Below are 19,766 nucleotides of genomic sequence, written 5' to 3' on the forward strand. Positions count from 1 at the left end.
AAGGTATTTTGGATTATGTTCATTCAGATGTATGGGGGCCTTCCAAGATAACTTCATTGGGAGGAACACACTATTATGTCACATTTGTTGATGATTTTTCCCGGAGAGTTTGGGTGTATACAATGAAGACAAAGGATGAGGTGCTAGGATTTTTCCTTAAATGGAAAAAGATGGTGGAGACTCAAACAGGCAGAAAAATAAAACATCTTCGTACAGACAATGGTGGAGAGTACAAAAATGATCAATTTCTGAAAGTCTGTGAAGAAGAAGGTATTGTCTGGCATTTCACTGTCAGATCTACACCACAACAGAATGGGGTGGAAGAGCTTATGAATCGGATATTAGTGGAGAAGATTCGGTGTATGTTGTCTAATGCTGGGTTAGGCAAAGAATTTTAGGCTGAGGCTTTGGTCTATGCTTGTCACCTTGTCAACCGCTTATCATCGACTGTTATTGGTGGTAAAACACCATTAGAGAAATGGTTTGGAGAACCTGCTACAGATTATGATTCCTTACATGTGTTTGGTTCCACTGCATACTACCATGTTAAGGAGTCAAAGCTGGATCCAAGAGCAAAGAAGGCAATCTTTATGGGGATCACCTTTGGTGTGAAAGGTTATCGTCTTTGGTGTCCAGAAACAAAGAAAATAATCTTCAGCAGGGATGTTACCTTTGATGAATCTACCATATTGAGAAAGGTGACTTCAGAAAAATTGGAGCAGACATATGGAACTCCCAAACAGGTGGAGTTTGAAGGAAGCATAATTGTCCCAGCTAGTAAAAAAATTGATGTTGACTCTCCTATGGTAGAAGAAGAGTCATATGAAGAAGAGGTTCAGACCCAAGAATCTCCACAGCAACATGAATCAATTGCACTCAGAAAGGGAAATAGGACCATTAGACAACCTGCTCGTTATGCTGATATGGTCTCTTTTGCATCACCAATTATAATTGATGACGTTCCTGCCACTTTTAATGAAGCAATCCAAAGTTCAGAACATAAAAGGTGGATGATCACCATGAATGAATGAAGTATTTTCTCCAGTTGTAAAACATTCCTCCATAAGAATTTTGTTGGCTTTGGTAGCGCAGTTGGATTTGGAACTAGTGCAGATGGATGTAAAAACTGTTTTTTTACATGGAGACTTGGATGAGGAAATCTACATGACTCACCCAAGTGGATTCAAAGTTGCTGAAAAAGAAAATATGGTGTGCAAATTAGAAAAATCGTTGTGTGGTTTGAAGCAATCTCCAAGGCAGTGGTATAAGCGATTTGGCAAGTTTATGATAGGGCAGAAGTACACAAGAAGCAAATATGATCATTGTGTGTATTTACGCAAGCTACAAGACAAATCCTATATTTATCTTCTTCTTTATATTGATGATATACTGATAGCTTCCAGGAGTCAGACAGAAATTGCGAAACTAAAGACTCAATTGAACAGGGAGTTTGAGATGAATGATCTTGGTGAAGCGAAGAAGATTCTAGGCATGGAGATATCAAGGGATAAGAAATTGGAGAGGCTTTGTTTGTCTCAGAAAGAATATATGAGGAATGTACTAAAACATTTTGGCATGAATGAGAAGTCAAAACCAGTTAGTACACCTCTTGCTCCTTATTTCAAGCTCGGTGCATACATGTCACCTAAGGATGATGCAGAACGAGAATACATGTCAAAGGTTCCGTATGCAAGTGTTGTTGGTTGCTTGATATATGCAATGGTGTGTACGAGACCCGATATTTCACAAGCAGTTGGGTTTGTGAGCAGGTATATGCATGATCCTGGAAAGGAGCATTGGCAAGATGTGAAATGGATTATGCGGTATATTATGAACACCGTAGATGTTGGTTTGGTCTTTCAGCAGGACAAACAAGATGGTCAGTGTGTAGTTGGGTATTGTGATTCAGACTATGCAGGTGATTTGGACAAGCGTCGATCAACTACTGGTTATGTGTTTACATTTACAAAGGCACCAGTCAGTTGGAAGTCCAACTTACAGTCAACAGTGGCTTTGTCTACTACAGAGGCAGAGTATATGGCAGTTACAGAGGCTGTGAAGGAGGCAATTTAGCTTCAAGGGTTGCTTGGTGAATTGGGAATGGAACAGAAGCACATCAAAGTGCATTGTGACAGTCAGAGTGTTATTCATTTAGCAAAGAACCATGTTTACCATGCAAGGACGAAGCACATCGATGTTCGATATCACTTTGTACGAGAGATTCTAGAAGAAGGTGGAGTCATAATCCAGAAGATTCGGACCACTAAGAATCATGCAGATATGTTGACAAAAGTGGTAACTGCGATCAAGTTTAAACATTGTTTAGACTTGGTCAATATTATTACAAATTGAAAGATGAATTTGCAGACACTACTGAATATTGGATTTTTGAGAGATGTGTGTGGAATTTGCCAAGGTGGAGATTTGTTGGTTTTTTGTCAAAATCCCACATTGGTTGTGTATAAGGAGGAGGGGAAATTCTTTTGTTATAAATAGAGCCCTCCTCATTCTTAGTTTAGCATCCCACAAATATAAGTCTTCTTCACTATTAAAGACTATTTGTACTCTTTCTCTCTTTGTAATATTTCATCTATTAGTGAAATATTATTTTAGTAGTGTTCGAGGACATAGGCATAATTTTGGCCGAACCTCGTTAAATTTTGGTGTTCTCTTTTATGTCTATTTAATAGCTATTGTCGGGTATAATTGTTGTTAATTATTGTCCTATTAAAATTACTTGTCTTGGTAGTTCTATCTAAGGAAAGTGGGTTTTAAGAGGGACCGTTGTGATCTCTCCTCTTTCCTGAGAATCTACCTTGGGGTGATTTTTAGTACAATCGTTTTCACTAGTCACCTAGATAATAATTTTCAAGGTGAATTTGTTATTATTGGTGGAAATTAACCCGAATTCCACAACATTATTTATAAATTTTATTTTTTAATTTTCTATGAAATATTAACTTTATTTATGATTTTTTATATCTATTTATTATTTTAAAATTTTTTATATGTTGTACCCATGCGTCTTTATACCCTTTAATTTTAAAGTTGCCATTTTTCTTTCTCGTATCCGTCCCCATATCCGTATCCGTGCGACATAGGGTACCACAAGAAAATGACCTTTACGACCCATGGATGGTAGCAACGAGTAAGAGAAGAAGATCATTGACCAAACCTTCAAGCATCGATAAAAACTCGAACACCGTAAACCATGTAAAAGGCTTTCGTCACTCAGTTCTAGGAGATGAGAAAGCCACAAACGAAAAAGAAGCAAGTCACAGAGATACTCTGAGCGTGGAAGCAGAACCCAAGGATCCGACTATGAAAGCACCCAAGGCACATAACCAAGGAGCACCAAGAATGCCTAAACCGAAATCACAAGCAGGTAAGGCACCATACCAAGCGTTCAATCAAGAAAGGAAAAACAAAAATCCTAGCCCCCGAGCAAGAAATAAACAGATGTGGATGTCATCCCACTTGTCAAAGGAAAACAGACTGAAATAATTAACCACAAGGTGAAAAACAAGATCGAAATCCACACAGCACTGACCATAAATGAGCAAGGCTAGAAGAAACTCGTCAAAAGCATCAGATCAATGCACATCCGAGAGACCAGCAGCAGTAAGCAAGAAAAAAGGGACCAAGATCCATAAAAATTCCATAACTCTCTCCCTGAAGTTTATGGAACTTGTTACATGGGTAAATAATATGTCAACCAACCTGGAGGCACAAGGCGGTCAAATTACACAAATAGCCACAGACCAAGAGAAAGAAGACCTTTATGATTCCTGCATGGAACTATAATCTGATGAAGAAGAATCATTGAACGAAAAAAACGTAGCAATGATGGAGGAAGAACTTACCCAAATTTCAATGGGTCATGGTATGAAGCAGTAAAGCTCCAATTTGCCTTCCACCTTGTTAAATGTCAGTAATTTTTTGGAATTGTCAGTGTGCGGCTAGTCCCTCGTTTTGTCAAATTCTCAAATCTTTGATTCGAGAACATCATTCGGACATGGTGGCACTTATCGGGCGATGGATCTTTGGCTATTGTGCAGATAAAGTTGTCACAAAAATTCTCTTTGCCAACTCCTTTAGAGTCGAAGCTCACGACTTCAGCGGAGGAATCTGACTAACATGGAAAGAAACAATTGACGTAAAGATTCTCTAAATATCAAACCAATTTATCAATGGAGAATTGTTAAAAAAAAAAAAACTGAATTCATGGGTGCAATTCACAGCGGTGTATGCCGGTCCAATTGTCTAATTGGAGAGCATTAAGGATGCTCCCAATGTAGCTGAGAAAGTTTGTGGGGCAATCTATTACCTTGTCCAAGGCCATGAGGATGCAGGACCAACCTCCTCTCTTCTTTCGCCATATCTCACTGAAATAATCAGTTGTGACTCCAAGTTCAGGGCTTATGAAACCTTGAATGAAGTTGTGAGATGTTCCAACATTGTGGAAACATCTTCCATCATAGCACATCTATTACCGGTCATTATGAATAAGTTGGGTCAGACCATGGAAATTCAGATTGTGTCATCAGATGATAGAGAAAAGCAAGGGGACTTGCAAGCCTGTCTTTGTGGTGTTTTGCAGGTCATCATCCAGAAACTTAGCAGCACAGATGAAACCAAACCCATCATACTGCAGGCTGCTGACCAGATCATGCTTCTGTTCCTCAAAGTATTTGGTTGTCGTAGCTCTACTGTTCACGAGGAAGCAATGCTTGCAATCAGTGCTCTTGCTTATGCTACTGGATCGCAGTTTGAGAAGTATATGCCCGAGTTCTATAAGTATCTTGAGATGGGATTGCAGAATTTTTAGGAATACCAGGTTTGTGGAATCACAGTTGGGGTTGTTGGTGATATCTGCCGTGCCTTGGATGACAAGATCTTGCCTTATTGTGATGGGATCATGGGTCATCTTTTGAAGGATCTCGAAAGTTCAGAACTTCATCGGTCTGTAAAGCCTCCCATATTCTATTGCTTTGGGGACATTGCTCTCGCAATTGGAGAGCACTTTGAGAAGTATGTCCCCTATGCCTTACCAGTGATGCAGGGAGCAGCCGAAATCTGTGCCAAGATGGAAACTGCCGATGAGGAGATGATGGATTACGGAAACCAGCTTAGACGTAGTGTTTTCGAAGCTTATTCCGGTACCCTTCAAGGTTTCAAGAGTGTGAAACCCGATGTGACGGTGCCCTATGCTCAACATCTTTTGATGTTCATAGAATTGGTCTCTAGAGACAGCCAAAGGTAGATTCATATTCTTTATTATGTCTTCCTTACTACATTGATGCTTTACCTTTGGTACTATCCGTCTAAATACTTATCTTTTCGTGTATTGCAGGGATGAAAGCGTGACGAAAGCCGCGGTTGCTGTTATGGGCGATCTGGCAAATGCTCTTGGCTCCAATATTAAACTTATACTTAAAGACTGCTTATTTTATAATGAATTTATTCGGTGAATGCCTCCAATCCGACGATGAACAGCTGAAGGAGATGGCAGGTTGGACGCAGGGTATGATTCAACGTGTGATGGTGTTATGAGCTGAATTCCGGTCGGTCCGTCTCTTTTGCTTGTTATAAAAGCTTCTTTCGTTCGAGTTCTGGTAAAGTTTTATTTTTGAAAGGCAGGGATCCGAAAGGGGGGTTAGTACATGCAGCTGTGCATTTATTATTACGAATTTGGGTTTTGAATTTGTGGAGGGTTTTCTTAATCCTCGTGTGATTGGGCATTTATGGCGAAGGTGGTCAAACAGCTTGTCTAATGCATCCTCTAAATCGGTGGTTTGTTGAGTTGATTTCCCGTCTTCAGCCTTTTAATTTCTCAATGAACTGAACCAAATGGATTTTTATGTAATTAATTAACATTTGTATTAGGTTAAATAATCAGACAGAAAAGAGCACGTTGACTACTAAATAACCTTTGGGTAATTTCATCTGCTTGTTCTTCCTTATATTTATATTATATGTTGATGATGACAAGGAATTTAATTATTCAGCTGGAAGCCATGGAAAGGAATGAATAGTTTACGTAACTAAATCTCTTTATTAAAAAATTCAAAGAAATAATTAAGGATTAAATAAAGAATTTCCATGGAATAAAACCTCTAAGAAGCTGCCAAGTAAGGTAGACGACCCAACAGGGAACCTTGAATTTGATTGGAATTTTGGATTAATATTATGTGTTTATTATTTATATGCCAAAATGACCCTTCATCTCTATCTACTATTTTATATATTCTCACAAATTTTATCCCATCATCCAAAGCTCAAAGCAAAAACAATATCACCACGAAGATGATGCAATCAGAAAACTTAGCCCCTTCATGGCTGTTCGACGGTTTGATGGATTCGAGTATCGATCAATTGGATTCGTCTGAAATTTCCTCCGTTTCAGATTTCAATAAGATGTTCTCGGATGAGATGTTCCGGCATCCAGCCTACGATTTTGGTGATCAGCTTGAGGTCACAGTGCCATGGGAGGAATTTTCAGTCCCCTTGGTGGGGCTTGATTCTATGTTGACTGATGATGTTGGTGAAGAAAGGCAAGATGTATGGAGTCCTTGTCTGTCTAGTGAGGCGTCAATCAACACGAAAACCGAGCAATCTTCGCTTGCTATACCGTACCTAGGAGAAGCCATGATGAAAACTGATAACCAGTTGACCCTATTTCATCTACTCACTGCTTACGGAGAAGCTAAAGAGAACAACCAGACCGAGCTCGCTGAGGTGATCTTACGGTGTGTGAGCGAGAAAGCTAGTCCGGTCGGTGAAACTTTGGAACGGATCGCATTCAATTTATTGTCTCAAGATGTTCGAAACCAAAGGGATTATCTACTGCAAGAGTCTGCCGGGAACTTTGAGGTTGCCTTCAAGACATTCTATCAGATATTCCCCTACGGGAGGTTTGCTCATTTTGCTGCTAACTCAGCAATCCTCGAAGCCATGCCGAACAATTCGAATCCGCTACATATTGTCGATTTCGACATCGGATCGGGGATCCAATGGCCTCCGTTGATCGAGGCCATGGCAATGCAACACAAGACAGTGAGGCTTACATCAATAAGATGGGGAGAGGAAGGGTATGGTCACTCTCCTTGGAGGTTCAACGACACGAAAATGCAACTTTGCGACCATGCTAGGTCCTTCGGCCTAAACTTGAAACTCGAAGAGATGGGAATCGAAGATTTGGCAAACGAGCTCGACAGAATGAAGAAACGAGGCGGTAGCAGAGAATGGTTGGCCTTCAATTGCATGGTGGGACTCCCACACATGGGCGAAAACAAGAACCAGAAGCTCGTGAACTCGTTCCTCGACGTAGCGAAACAACTACTGGCTAGAAACAGGGGAATCATAACACTTGGTGATGGAGATGCTTGTGAAAAACTGAAAGATAGTCCAGGATTCGGGGCATTCTTCAATGGACAATTGAGTCACCACCGAGCTATTACGGAGTCGATGGAATCCGGCATCGCGAAACACTTGGTCCAAGCAAGAATGGCAATGGAGTGCCTGTTCATAGGGCCTAATATCTGTGCCCATGCTTGGTTCCAAAAGTGGGAACAGGTGAATGAAACTCGCCATTTCGAGACGTCGACGGCGATGGAAGGTCTGAAGGTGAGCAGAGAGAGATTAATGGAAGCTAAAGAAATGGTGAATGGAAGAGAAAATTCATATGAGGTGAGACTTGGAGGGAATTCTGGGAATGAATTGGCCTTGGAGTGGAGAGGAAATGTATTAGTCAAAGTCTCTTGCTGGAGAAATTAAAGCTAATATTTTTATACATAGATGTAAAATACGAACAATAGAAGGATTAATTATGTAAAAATAGTGAACAGAATGAAAACTAGTTAAGATTATTTCTTTTTTCTGTTCAATAATTGTTTATTTGATTGGTTAGTGAATATACAAGTACATGAAAACACAAGGTCTAGTTACGCTTTTAATTATTCTACTCCTGCATACTTTCAAATTATACTGAAAGATAAATATTTATCAACCGGATTAGAGACGGCTTAACCACTCGGACATATCCACACATGATTAATTGATTTAATTTTTTAGTTCATAGATTTAATCGAGTGTAAAAAATTCAGAGAATTAATTGATTTTTGTCACAAGTTTGAAGGCTTCATGTATTCTTGAATCCTTAAGGCCCATAAACATAGTTTCGCTCATTGTAGAAGCCCAACTCATATTAGGATTGATAACCCTATAATGCCCTCACCCTATTTATGTCCAGTTCCTAGGGTTTCTTGTCTTTAAACTCACCAAGACACAGGCTTTGAGCAAAGCAGCCTCATTTCTCCAAGATGGTCAGTTCCTTCTGATTTTCCCAACTTTGATTCACTTAACATTTCTTTCTTTTTCATTCTTTGATAAGTTATTTGAATTTCATGTTTTTTTTCTTCTGTTTAGATTGTTTAATCACTGTTGTTTGACGTATTGAGCTAGCTTTATGAACAAATGAAAAGTGGTCTACCTTCATTGATTTGGAACATTTATGACTTCTGGGTTTCCTGTGATTCCCACTGTTCATTATAGTATTATCGGGCATTTGGGTGTATGTGTTTTGGGTGGTACCATTGGTCTGAGTGGCTGGGATCTAGCTAATTCATAGCTTGATTAGTGTTTGATATATAATGGAACCTTAGTTAAGTTTCACGCTCTACATTCGTTGTTCTTCTATTTGATTTTTTGTGCATTTCAGATTCATTTACAATATTTTTTCTATGTGGTGTTACAGGCTAGAGGGTTGAAGAAACATTTGAAGAGGCTCAATGCCCCTAGGCATTGGATGCTTGACAAGCTTGGTGGTGCTTTTGTATGTTATCATCTTTATCCCTTCAATTCCTTTCGACTTTACCGTTTTACTTTATTCCTTTTAGTTCTCTTTTTTAGCACACTTTACCTTCTTGATTCATCTGTTAAGGTCTTGTTTTTTCCCTTTTTTCATCTTTGTAGGCACCCAAGCCATCGTCTGGTCCCCACAAGTCCAGGGAATGCTTGCCGTTGATCCTTATTCTGCGAAACCGATTGAAGTATGCTCTTACCTATAGTGAAGTCATTGCTATTCTCATGCAGAGGCATGTTATGGTTGATGGAAAGGTTAGGACTGATAAGACCTATCCTGCTGGTTTCATGGGTATGTCCACTTTCTCTTTACTTCCTGGGCTTAGTTTGTCGGTTTTGATAATTTTGTATTCTCATTATACAAATTATTTAGTTGAATGGAATACTTCAGTTTGGTTACTCTGTTTTCACATGACATCGGGATCCTATGATCAAATCCTTGTGAGCGCTAGCCTGATTGATTGACAATTCCGTTTTAGTTTTATGGAATGCATGCTTATATCTTGTGATTAAGCACCGTTTTGTTCCTAATTAGCTTTAAAAGCTACATATTTCATGTTACGTCTCCTTTTTATCTGTTTTTCTAAAAGTATTCTCTTTGGATATTACCTAACTATGCTTTACTACATTCTGCTAGATGTTGTATCCATTCCTAAAACAAACGAGGACTTCCGTCTACTTTATGACACCAAAGGACGTTTCCGTCTCCATGCTATCACTGGTGATGAAACCAAGGTTTGAATACTCATATACTGTTATTTCTGCTTGGTAGCACATTTGTGCGTAAGTGCTTAAGTTTTCCAACTTCACCCATTTTGTAATAACAATTTGCATTCTGCAGTTCAAGCTCTGTAAGGTTCGGTCCGTCCAGTTTGGCCAGAAAGGTATCCCATACCTAAATACATATGATGGGCGTACTATCCGTTACCCTGATCCCTTGATCAAGGCTAATGACACCATCAAGCTAGATCTTGAAAGCAACAAAATTGTTGATTTCATCAAGTTTGATGTTGGGAATGTTGTCATGGTCACTGGAGGGAGGAACAGAGGGCGAGTTGGAGTAATTAAGAACAGGGAGAAACACAAGGGTAGCTTTGAGACTATCCATGTTCAAGATGCTGCTGGGCATGAGTTTGCAACTCGTCTCGGTAACGTCTTTACCATCGGAAAAGGAACAAAGCCATGGGTGTCCCTTCCTAAGGGCAAGGGTATCAAGTTATCGATCATTGAGGAAGCCAGGAAGAGGCTTGCAGCCCAAAATGCTGCTTAAAATTTCTGCATAAGATATCCAGACTGCAGTATTTGTTCTAAAGATGCTAGAGTTGTTTTACTTCCTGCAATTTAAGTCTTTCTGTTTGGTGGTGTTACCGACTTACCGGGCTTAAAGTTACTGAATACTTGGATTTTTATTGAATATGAATTCTTTTAGTTGGCCATTCAATATTTTTCCGATCTTTTAGTCTTTCTGTTCTTGAACTTCCTGCGATTTGATGGGTCAATTTGAGAAAATTTATTTGAGTTCCTATGGAAATGCTTATGTTCATTCAACACTAGGCTTATGCACTCAAGTGATTCTACTAACTAGTAGTTTCTGATAATATTTATTAGGAAGAACAGATCAAAGTAAGAAGAAAATGGGATGAAACAAGTAGCGATAAGGTCTAACCTGACTTTATTTGGTTGAGTTTTTTTATTCCTTTCGAAAGTTATGGTTTTCGTTGGATTTTTGAAGGATTTTTTAAGATTAATAATATAAAAAATATTAATATATTTTGGGTAATTGTTATAGTACTCATCCATCTATATTTTTTTAACTTGGTCTCTCTTTTACCTAATAAAATTGAGATAATATATATGGGTTAGGATCCATTTATACACAATATAAAACGTTTTAGTTTTACATAAATTTAGGATCGTTGGATGAGTGAAAATAAATGACTAAGATTGACTCTTTGTTTTATTCTAGTAAATATTTTCACATTGCTTACTTATAATCTCAATTATCTATTTTCATTCATCTAACCGTCCTATATTTGTATATAACTAAAAAAGTTTTACCTTTTATAACAAGATTATATATATATATATATATATATATTGGGTCAGATTGATAAGAGATTTTATCGTAAAAGTCGAGTTAATTTTTTATCTAATCGAATTTTCTTGAAATTGGGTCAGGTAACAGATGAAGAGGTATTATACTGGGATTATATTCAAGTAGGTCAAAAATTCGACCCATGAGATTATATTTGGGTAGGTAAAAAATCTGACCCATGATCATCCTGGATACTCATAAGGAGCAGATATGTTGTGAAAAAAATAAAGTTGATAAGTTGTAATGGATAGCAGTTAAGAGAATGGTGTACCTGAAATGCTTGCAAATCACATGCTTCACTCTTCATTCTTAGGATAACGCCAAGCAGATTTGAAAAAACAGAGATGCCAATTGCCAAGAGGATCCAATGACACCATGCTTATTCCAACTAATCTTCTTCAATTAGCTTAAACTAAAGCTAAAGTAAAACTCTTCACTTGATTTTGATTTTGTTTAAGTTCAATGCATTATGTCATAAACCCCATTTCAAAATGCTGAAGGTGAGACACGCAAAAGCACTGAAAGAAAATCCAACCAACCGTCTGAGCATGGCCCCAACGCCCCTTATCTTCCATGTATTTTAATGCAGAATCTTTGGTATAAGCATACATGGGAAATGCAAAATCCAAAACACCTTTGCCTACTCACTCTTGGTTTCTTTTCATTAACTACACATTTTCACTTGTTTTTTTACCCCAATTATTTGGAGCAAAGCATCCTAATTATTTGTGATTTCCATGGGATAAAACTAGGAGTGTAAATGAATAGAGCGTTCAATTAATCGTTTATTAAGTTAAATAAATAAGTATGAACAATTTATTTTATATTCATTTAATAAATAAATGAACATAAACATAGGTGTGTTCAGTTTGTTTATGTCTACAAATAATTTTTTTATTGGCACGTTTATCGATTTGTTTATAAGCTTGTTTACTCGGTTCTCTTTTTTATTTTAAATATGTTGAAGGTAAGCATTAAATTGAACATAAGGTAAATTTGGAGTTCAAACTGTGATCTGTAAGAAACTTAAGGATTAGTGTAATTTTACTATTTTCTTTAGCTTGTAAATGAAATGGTAAAAGATTGTCGGTTGTAAAACATTAAATTAACATGTCAACGAAGGTTAAATGAAAGAACATGTTACTAAAAATTTAAACGGATACAAAACAACCATGAACACCTTAAAAAATAAATAATCAAACACGAATATAACTTTATTCGTTCAAACTAATTGATTTACACCTTAGATAAATCTGTCTTGATCGTAAAGCATTTGTTACTTTACAGTACAATTTTTATACTCTGAGACTATGTATTCTGTCTTGATAATTGTCTTTTTCTTGCTTGTCGGGTGCATATAGATGTTTTGCTCACCATCATTAGTTTAATGGGTAGCGGGAAATTTAGGAATGGAAGCACACAAATATATGTATTTATATATAATGTGTAGGAAAGAAAGAGAGGCTGCTTGAAGAATCAAAGATGGAGAAGTGGAGAGGATGGCTTATCTTTAAACGTTCAATTGTTTTTCCGACGAAATGTATAGTTTTAAAGGTCAAAGTGTATCTCAGGCCAAAGGCTCAAGGTAAATCTCCTTTTTACTTTCTGTTTTGGCACTTTAATGCATACGAGTTAAAGCTATTGGATTCTATTTCTATGCTGATATGGGCAATAATGGCAGAGAAAAGGCAAGGGCTACTTGGCCTTTACAAGGACATGGAGTGTTGTGGCGAATATGAAGATATTCAAGTGATGTGGAATATGATTCACTTGTCTCACCCGTCGTGGACCGCCCACAAAACCCGAAGAAGCAAAAGGGATTTCTATCGGAGATTCAGTTTCTGTTTCAAGGGCTTTGATGAAGGCCTTCTGTCATAATCTGGCTACCAGAAAGTTACTCTCTTTTTCTCGGGACGTCTCGTGTTGTCGTCGTGAACACCGGACGGTGTTGTTCTATTTCGTCTCGGGAGCTCTTTCCATAACGATGGTAATGGTACTAGTGTTGTGCAGTGGACTCCTATATGTAGGAAGGTCTCCTGAAATAGAGTATAAATTTATAGTTTATTATTCACTTCTAATTTTACCAATAAAATAATGTCTCAAAATTTTAAAATATCCTTAATTCATCAAGTCAATTTGTGTCTGAATTGATACTCATTTTTTTGGAGGAGCACACATTTAATAATATGTTTAATCAATAAAATGTATACTAAAACACTTACCATATATATCTACATTAGTCATATAAACTACTACATGTACACGTGAGTATATAACTTTAGAATCATATCATATATAAAATATTCATTTTATCAACAAAATAAAATACCATATTATACATGCCATTGACATCTAAGAGTTTATGAAACTTAAACTTTTATATAGTCGAAAGGGAGGCTAGACATCCGATCATATAAATTATTATATGTTTTAGATATATCTTTTTATATTTTCTATTGATAATATAATTTCATTCCTTAAAGTTTTATAAATCCATCTTCTTCTAAGATTTTAGAATTTCACCCCTAATCTAAATCATACAATCGTATTTATACGTGGCTAACATAATACTTTCTGGACTTAAGAACCACGATAATTACGACCTTCCTAAACATATGCTAATTACCATGCTCTTTAATCCTTGCAAATATTTTGAGAGGATTCATAATAGGTTCATATTCCCATTTAAATGACACCCATTTATTCTAAAAAGGTGTCATTTGAAGAAGAAATGAGACTACAAGAGAGAAAAAGAAGGGAAAAACGGAAAGCAAGGGACAAAGAAAGAGATGAAAAGGACAATACCACAGTGCAGAAGAGAAGATTAGCAGCTAGGAATGGTGATAGAGGTGAAGTTTTTACCGTCATGAACGGAGTTAAGATTAGATATTAATGTGAGAGATAAAAGTTTATGAAGTAATAATCTAAAAAATCTAAAAAATAAGAAGATAAAAATTATATTCAATTAATATTTAAATTAACTAGAAATAGTGCCTATTGATCCGACATTATCTTTATTAAATTCGACAGTGATGTAATTTAAATTTGAGAATAATTCCTGAACCAATAGTTTTATTTTAAATTTGACCTCGACTTCATACATCATAATTATGTATATACCAAATCAGAATATCCATTGAACATAAATAGCATACAAGAAAAAAGAAATAAACAAAAGAAGAAGAAGAACAAAGCTATGGGTAAGAAAATTATATATATATTCTTTAAAATATATTGATCTGATCCATTCCAAATTTCATATATCTTGAAATTAAATTAAATTAAAATACAGATTCTAAACATTTCAGGAAAGGACAATCACAATTTTAAAAAATAATGTTTTATCAATCAAAATTCAATTTGTAATTTTTTTATTAAAATCGGATTAAAAAAATATTTTATTTTAGGTTGGAGAAAATTTTATAACCTTTAGAAGGATACATTAGAGATCATGTTCGACCTTATCTTTTTCATTACTCCAAGCCTTAGCCTTTTGAATGGCTTGAGCCTTTCCGATGGCTAGAGTGATCATTGTATCAAATTCAGATGCTAGAGTTTTTGATTCCCCAGAAAATACTTTGTTGAACACAGCATCGTGATCTATTAGTCCAGAACTCGACATCATTTCGAGTGCATGTTCGAGCGTCGCATAGAAAAGTTGTTTTTCGTCTTCGAGGGATACTTCAATAAACGATGTTTTCGACGATGAAGGACCTTTACTTTCTTTAGCCTTTTCATAGGCTTCATTGAACTCGATCCTAACAAGTTTATTATTCGTAACGTTACGATCCACTATTCCTTGGTTTACCAGACCCTCAATGATAGTTTCGAAAACTAAATAGAATACCTCTCTCTCTTTATTAGTGGGAAGTTCTCTTCGAACATCGTCGTCTTCTGAACCTACCACAAATTGAATTGAAAGGACCAAAGCCAACGAGAATATAACAAAAGAAAACTTCACCATCTTGTTTTAAGCTAAAAAAGGAATTTTCTTTACCGTGTAGATGGGAATGACTTGAAATTTATATAATTTAAGATGAGATATTTACGAAAAATACAAGGTCTCATCGAGTTTACTGATCATACACGAGTAATACAATGATAACTTTTCTCGCTATTCCTAAGGTCACACTTTTTATTAATATTTTTCGTTATATTTATTGTTTTTTTATGATGATATTATTGACCTAACATGTGTTTTGAAAAAATAATATAAATATGCTTATTTTAGGCAATCAATCTATATATATATATATTATTTTTTTGAAAAGAATAATAAGGTTAACAAGAAATTTTAACAAATTTCCCCTAAATTTATTAAATTATGAAATAGAGAAAAGGAATAGGGATAACATACTCCACTAAATAACTTTCCGAGGATCATAGCTAGGAAGAGGACGAGATATACTTGTTTAAATAATTTTCAAATGTAGAAGAATGATGACGAAACAAAGAAATTGTTACAAATATAAAAATACACTTGAAGGGGCAACTTAATAAAAATAAATTAATTCTTTCAATTCTAAAATAAACAAGTCTATCCAAATGGTGTAAATATCTCATAACTAGAGATGACAACATGTTGGGTTGAGTTGGGTTTTTGGTCGATTAGATTTGACCCGAAAAATATATATCCTCTATATAAGTTCGACCCGACTCGATCCAAAGAGCATATTTATTCTATCCAAATTAGATTTGATCTTATATAAAATAGGGATCTAATTAAAAAATAATCGAGAGATTATGTATTATAGTAATTATCTATAAATTTAAATGAAAAATTACACCGTTGACCCAGGTCAAATCAGATTGGAAGTTTTTCACCCTCCATTGAAATTGACCCGACCTGACCTCACCCATATATAAACCAACCCGACCCAGTCTAAAACTAATTTTCTTTTAGGAAAATATGACCCCATCAAATTAGGTCAAATCAAAATCTATTGATTTCTGGTTAAATTATCATCTTTACTTGTAACTCCTTATCAATTCTTTAAAATTCTAATCCACTAAATTAATAAATTTTAAAAATCCAGTAGAAGAGCTTGTTGGGTTATATGGTTGCTGCCCTGCTGGTTTGTTTAATTTCACAATGTTTTACATGAGCTCGGGGGGGTAGTTTTCTTCGCTTTACAGCACTGAATCTTTCTGCTAATTGTTGAATGTCATGGAGGAGTTGCTCATTGTTTGAAAGGTCATTGCCTTTCCCAGTTTTTGAAATCTAAGTACTTTTACCTTGCTAAAGAAGGATTGTTAAGGTTTAAAATCGTTATCATATGATCACGATACTCACAACAACCACAATAACATCATATATATTTACATATATAACTAAAAATACAGCTACAATCACATTTTAGTCATGATTTCGCCTCCCATTTTTTCTCTGAAACACTCTTACACTTATCATGTCTTGTGTTAAGTGGAACAAATTAAAAGTAGTAAAAATATTTGCAAGGAAACCATGTTCATGTGCAGGAGTCTGCCCTAAAAAAAATCTTTCCTCCAACAAAAAAAAACATGTATTTAATGAATCATATGCAATATATTCGATTCATTCATGTGTATATATATATATATTAAACACCAACTACATAGCAGGAAACAATAAAGAACAAAAACTAGACTATAATATATATATATATATAAACCATGTTGTTTACCCATAGCTTATAACTTTGGAAGGGAGAGTGATAGCATCAAATCAACAGCATGGGAATGACCTAGCCCTAGTGACAAGAAGGCTCCTTGTGGTGCAACACTTCCATGGTCATTACATGTGCAGTAATCTTCATCTTCTTTCGATCGACCGATATCCTCTACCGTGGCTTGGCGGCTAGAGTGAGCCATAGAACCAGCCAATATTGATTCCGATTTCTGCAATAGATTGAAAAGAAAATTGTTGTGATGAGCAGAAGAAGAGTAAAAACAAAACAACAATGGAAAGCATTAACGAAACTGACCTTCCTATAAACGGTTCCATCGATCTCAACAAGCCAACCAGCCTCTTCACAAAGAGCTTTGAGCAGATCATTAGTATCGGCATGCTTGGGAAGGTTGTAGTTGCCGTGATCCCTGAGGCCCGCGAATATCTTGTGAGCCACGGCACGACGCCTCCGCTCCCTTTGCTTGTTCTTCTGCCGCTCGCCGTCGGAGGGGAAGCGGTAACTGGTCACCGTTCTGCCGTTTTTGGTGGTTCTGTGAACTACCCATGGCCCTCTACTCTTCTTAATGCAGCCTCTCAATGTAGTAGTAGCAGTCTTTGTCTTTTCGCCTCCCAATGCCATGGCTTTCCTTTGGTTTCTCTCTCAATCTGTTTTGATATAAATAGAAAATCATTTGGACAAGTGGCAGAGCTTACAGAAAACCACAATTACAGTGTGTACGTACTATAGGGTGTACCATTAGAGACAGCATAATGACAATTTAAAGCATTATTCTAGAATTTGCAGGCATACGGTAGTTCACTGCCAAACTTTAATCTAAAATATTATCACGTTTATTCTAGAAAGTTATATAATTGATAATAATTTTAATTATAATCGAGAATGTTATATTATAACAAATTTTAACCTATTTTAAAATTTTATATAATTGATAATAATTTCAATTACAATGTTACTAGAGTTTCCTGATAGATATATATTTATGTTGTAACTAGAATAGTTATGCGGTTTACATGATATATTATTGATAACATAATTTTTTTAATTCAATCTAAAATGTTACCTAAATTACTTTAAAGAGTTATACAACTTATAATTTTTTTTATCAAAAGGAATTAGAAGTCCATGTACTTTTAAAAAAAACCAAATTAGCCCTCGTATTATTTTTCTCTCAATTTGACTCTCCAACTCAGAAAACAAACATAATATGCCTCTTTGACCAGCGTTTTTGTCTTTGACCATTACAGTATTGGTATGCCAATTCAAGATGTTGATGTGGCGGTCCATAGTGCTGACATGGTCGTAAAATGCGATGTCAACGACGATAAAATATTTATCAAAAGACCACATTGAATTTATTTTAATGAATTGAAGAACCATATTATGAAAAAAAAATAATACGAAAGTCATATTGGGTTCTCTTCAAAATCACAAAGACCTCTTATATTTTTGTCTAAAATTTTCAATTACAACTAATTGCAATTTTAAACCTTATATTAATCAATTTTATAATGTTATTCGAATCATTGATCATAAACATTATACGGATAGGATTAACCCTTTGTATCTGCGTTAATTTTCTCTTACAAAAGAAAAGACAATGATTCTTGCTGTTCCCATGCAGAACGTGTAGGTGTTATCTAGAAAAGTAAAAACACTTTCGACATATGATTGCTTTTCAGCACAGCCAGGAACGGTCAAAAAGCAGGGAATCACCGAGGGACAGAATAAGGTACATTACCTCCATTATAAGTCCTTCATCCACAGCCGTTGATATAAGAAAAGATAACTTCTTTCTTACTTTCACACTTGATTATGCATGTATATGTAGTTAGTATTTTGATTAAAAATTTAATAATATTTTTAAAATATTAAAAGACAAAAATTACTTGTAATGAATAGAAATAATTCATTTGTTAATTTAATTTTATTGAAAATAGGTTTATTTTTTATAAAAGCTGCTGATTTTATTTAAAATAAAAAAAATACTCAAATTACAACAAAAGTTTATAACTATAGTTATAAATTAAACACATAATAAAAATATTTTCTTAAATACGATAAAATTTGCCACTTAAGATTACATGGAAAATGCTAAAAACTTAACGAAATAAACTCTAATAAAAAATAGATATGAACATATATGATCACATCAATAGAAGAATCACAAAAGGAGATGAAGCTATTGAGAAGCCACCAACATATCACAAATCAAAATTTGAGTGACGTGATATGAACGCGAACCGTATATCTAAATCTAATCTGAGGGTCCAAAACAAGGAAGATCAGTATGATAACAACTAAAGCGCCATCTTGATCAGTCGTGACGATATCAAATCCAACCCTGAAAAATGATAAACAAAAATGACGGTAAAACGATCGAAAACGTGCCATAAAGACAGAAAAAAATACTATAAAGGTAAAAGAACATAGCGCCATAAAAACAGAATTATTTAAAGTAAACAAAATGAAATATATAAAGATACATTATAATAAAACAAATGAAAAACAATGAATATTAACGATCGACGATCGACATTAAAATTGATATCGTCATTGATCGTAAGGATGAAGAAGAAAAAAACGAACAAACACTACAACTAAAGAAAAAGAGAAAGAAATATGACATTACCCTTTTAAACCTAATTTTTTTTTATTGAAAACAAGTTTATTTATTTAAACAATTTTGTGCCCAAGTTCATGTTTTTATCATGTAAAGGTAGCACAATAGCTACCATACATTGTATGAATACTTACACAACAAATAATATAATATAATGGCATCAAAATAATAGAATATAATATGGTGTGAGGGAATCAATCAAGTACTAACAGTTCAACGAGTGTGCATGGAATAAAAGTACTGCACAGAACCAATACGAATGGAGGCAATTTTACCCGAACATACTCGTTATTTAAAGTTAATTTTAGATTTTGATGTTTTAAATCAAAATTTATAATTTTAAATAAAACATCTAATAGTATTATAATATTTTAACCCCTCATTTGAGCCTCCTAAATTAAATATTTGGCAAATTATATATTACAAAGTTACGGTCCATTTCCAGAAGTTCCGTAGTCGGCAGGCCCATTAAAAGACGAGACAGATAAAATCAAACATCATTTTCACATGTCAAATAAAG

General features: G+C 35.3%; 2 protein-coding genes and 1 pseudogene across 2 annotated transcripts; all 3 read left to right on the forward strand.

Moving 5' to 3' along the window:
• Positions 1 to 4,402: 4,402 nt before the first annotated feature.
• On the forward strand, positions 4,403 to 5,553 carry LOC120129110 (annotated as a pseudogene).
• Positions 5,554 to 6,290: 737 nt separating this feature from the next.
• On the forward strand, positions 6,291 to 7,846 carry LOC120129140 (protein NODULATION SIGNALING PATHWAY 2-like). Its single transcript, XM_039146725.1, has one exon. The coding sequence runs from the start codon at positions 6,307 to 6,309 to the stop codon at positions 7,774 to 7,776; it is 1,470 nt and encodes a 489-aa protein (XP_039002656.1). The 5' UTR covers positions 6,291 to 6,306; the 3' UTR covers positions 7,777 to 7,846.
• Positions 7,847 to 8,255: 409 nt separating this feature from the next.
• LOC120129098 (40S ribosomal protein S4-like) lies at positions 8,256 to 10,269 on the forward strand. Its single transcript, XM_039146694.1, has 5 exons — positions 8,256 to 8,324; positions 8,756 to 8,833; positions 8,974 to 9,154; positions 9,500 to 9,597; positions 9,704 to 10,269. Exons 1-5 carry the CDS (start codon positions 8,322 to 8,324, stop codon positions 10,130 to 10,132), a joined length of 789 nt encoding a protein of 262 aa, XP_039002625.1. The 5' UTR covers positions 8,256 to 8,321; the 3' UTR covers positions 10,133 to 10,269.
• The last annotated feature ends 9,497 nt before the right edge of the window (positions 10,270 to 19,766 follow it).

The sequence above is a fragment of the Hibiscus syriacus genome, unplaced genomic scaffold (assembly GCF_006381635.1).
Source record: "Hibiscus syriacus cultivar Baekdansim isolate YM2019G1 unplaced genomic scaffold, ASM638163v2 tig00110483_pilon, whole genome shotgun sequence".
Classification (NCBI taxonomy): Eukaryota; Viridiplantae; Streptophyta; class Magnoliopsida; order Malvales; family Malvaceae; genus Hibiscus; species Hibiscus syriacus.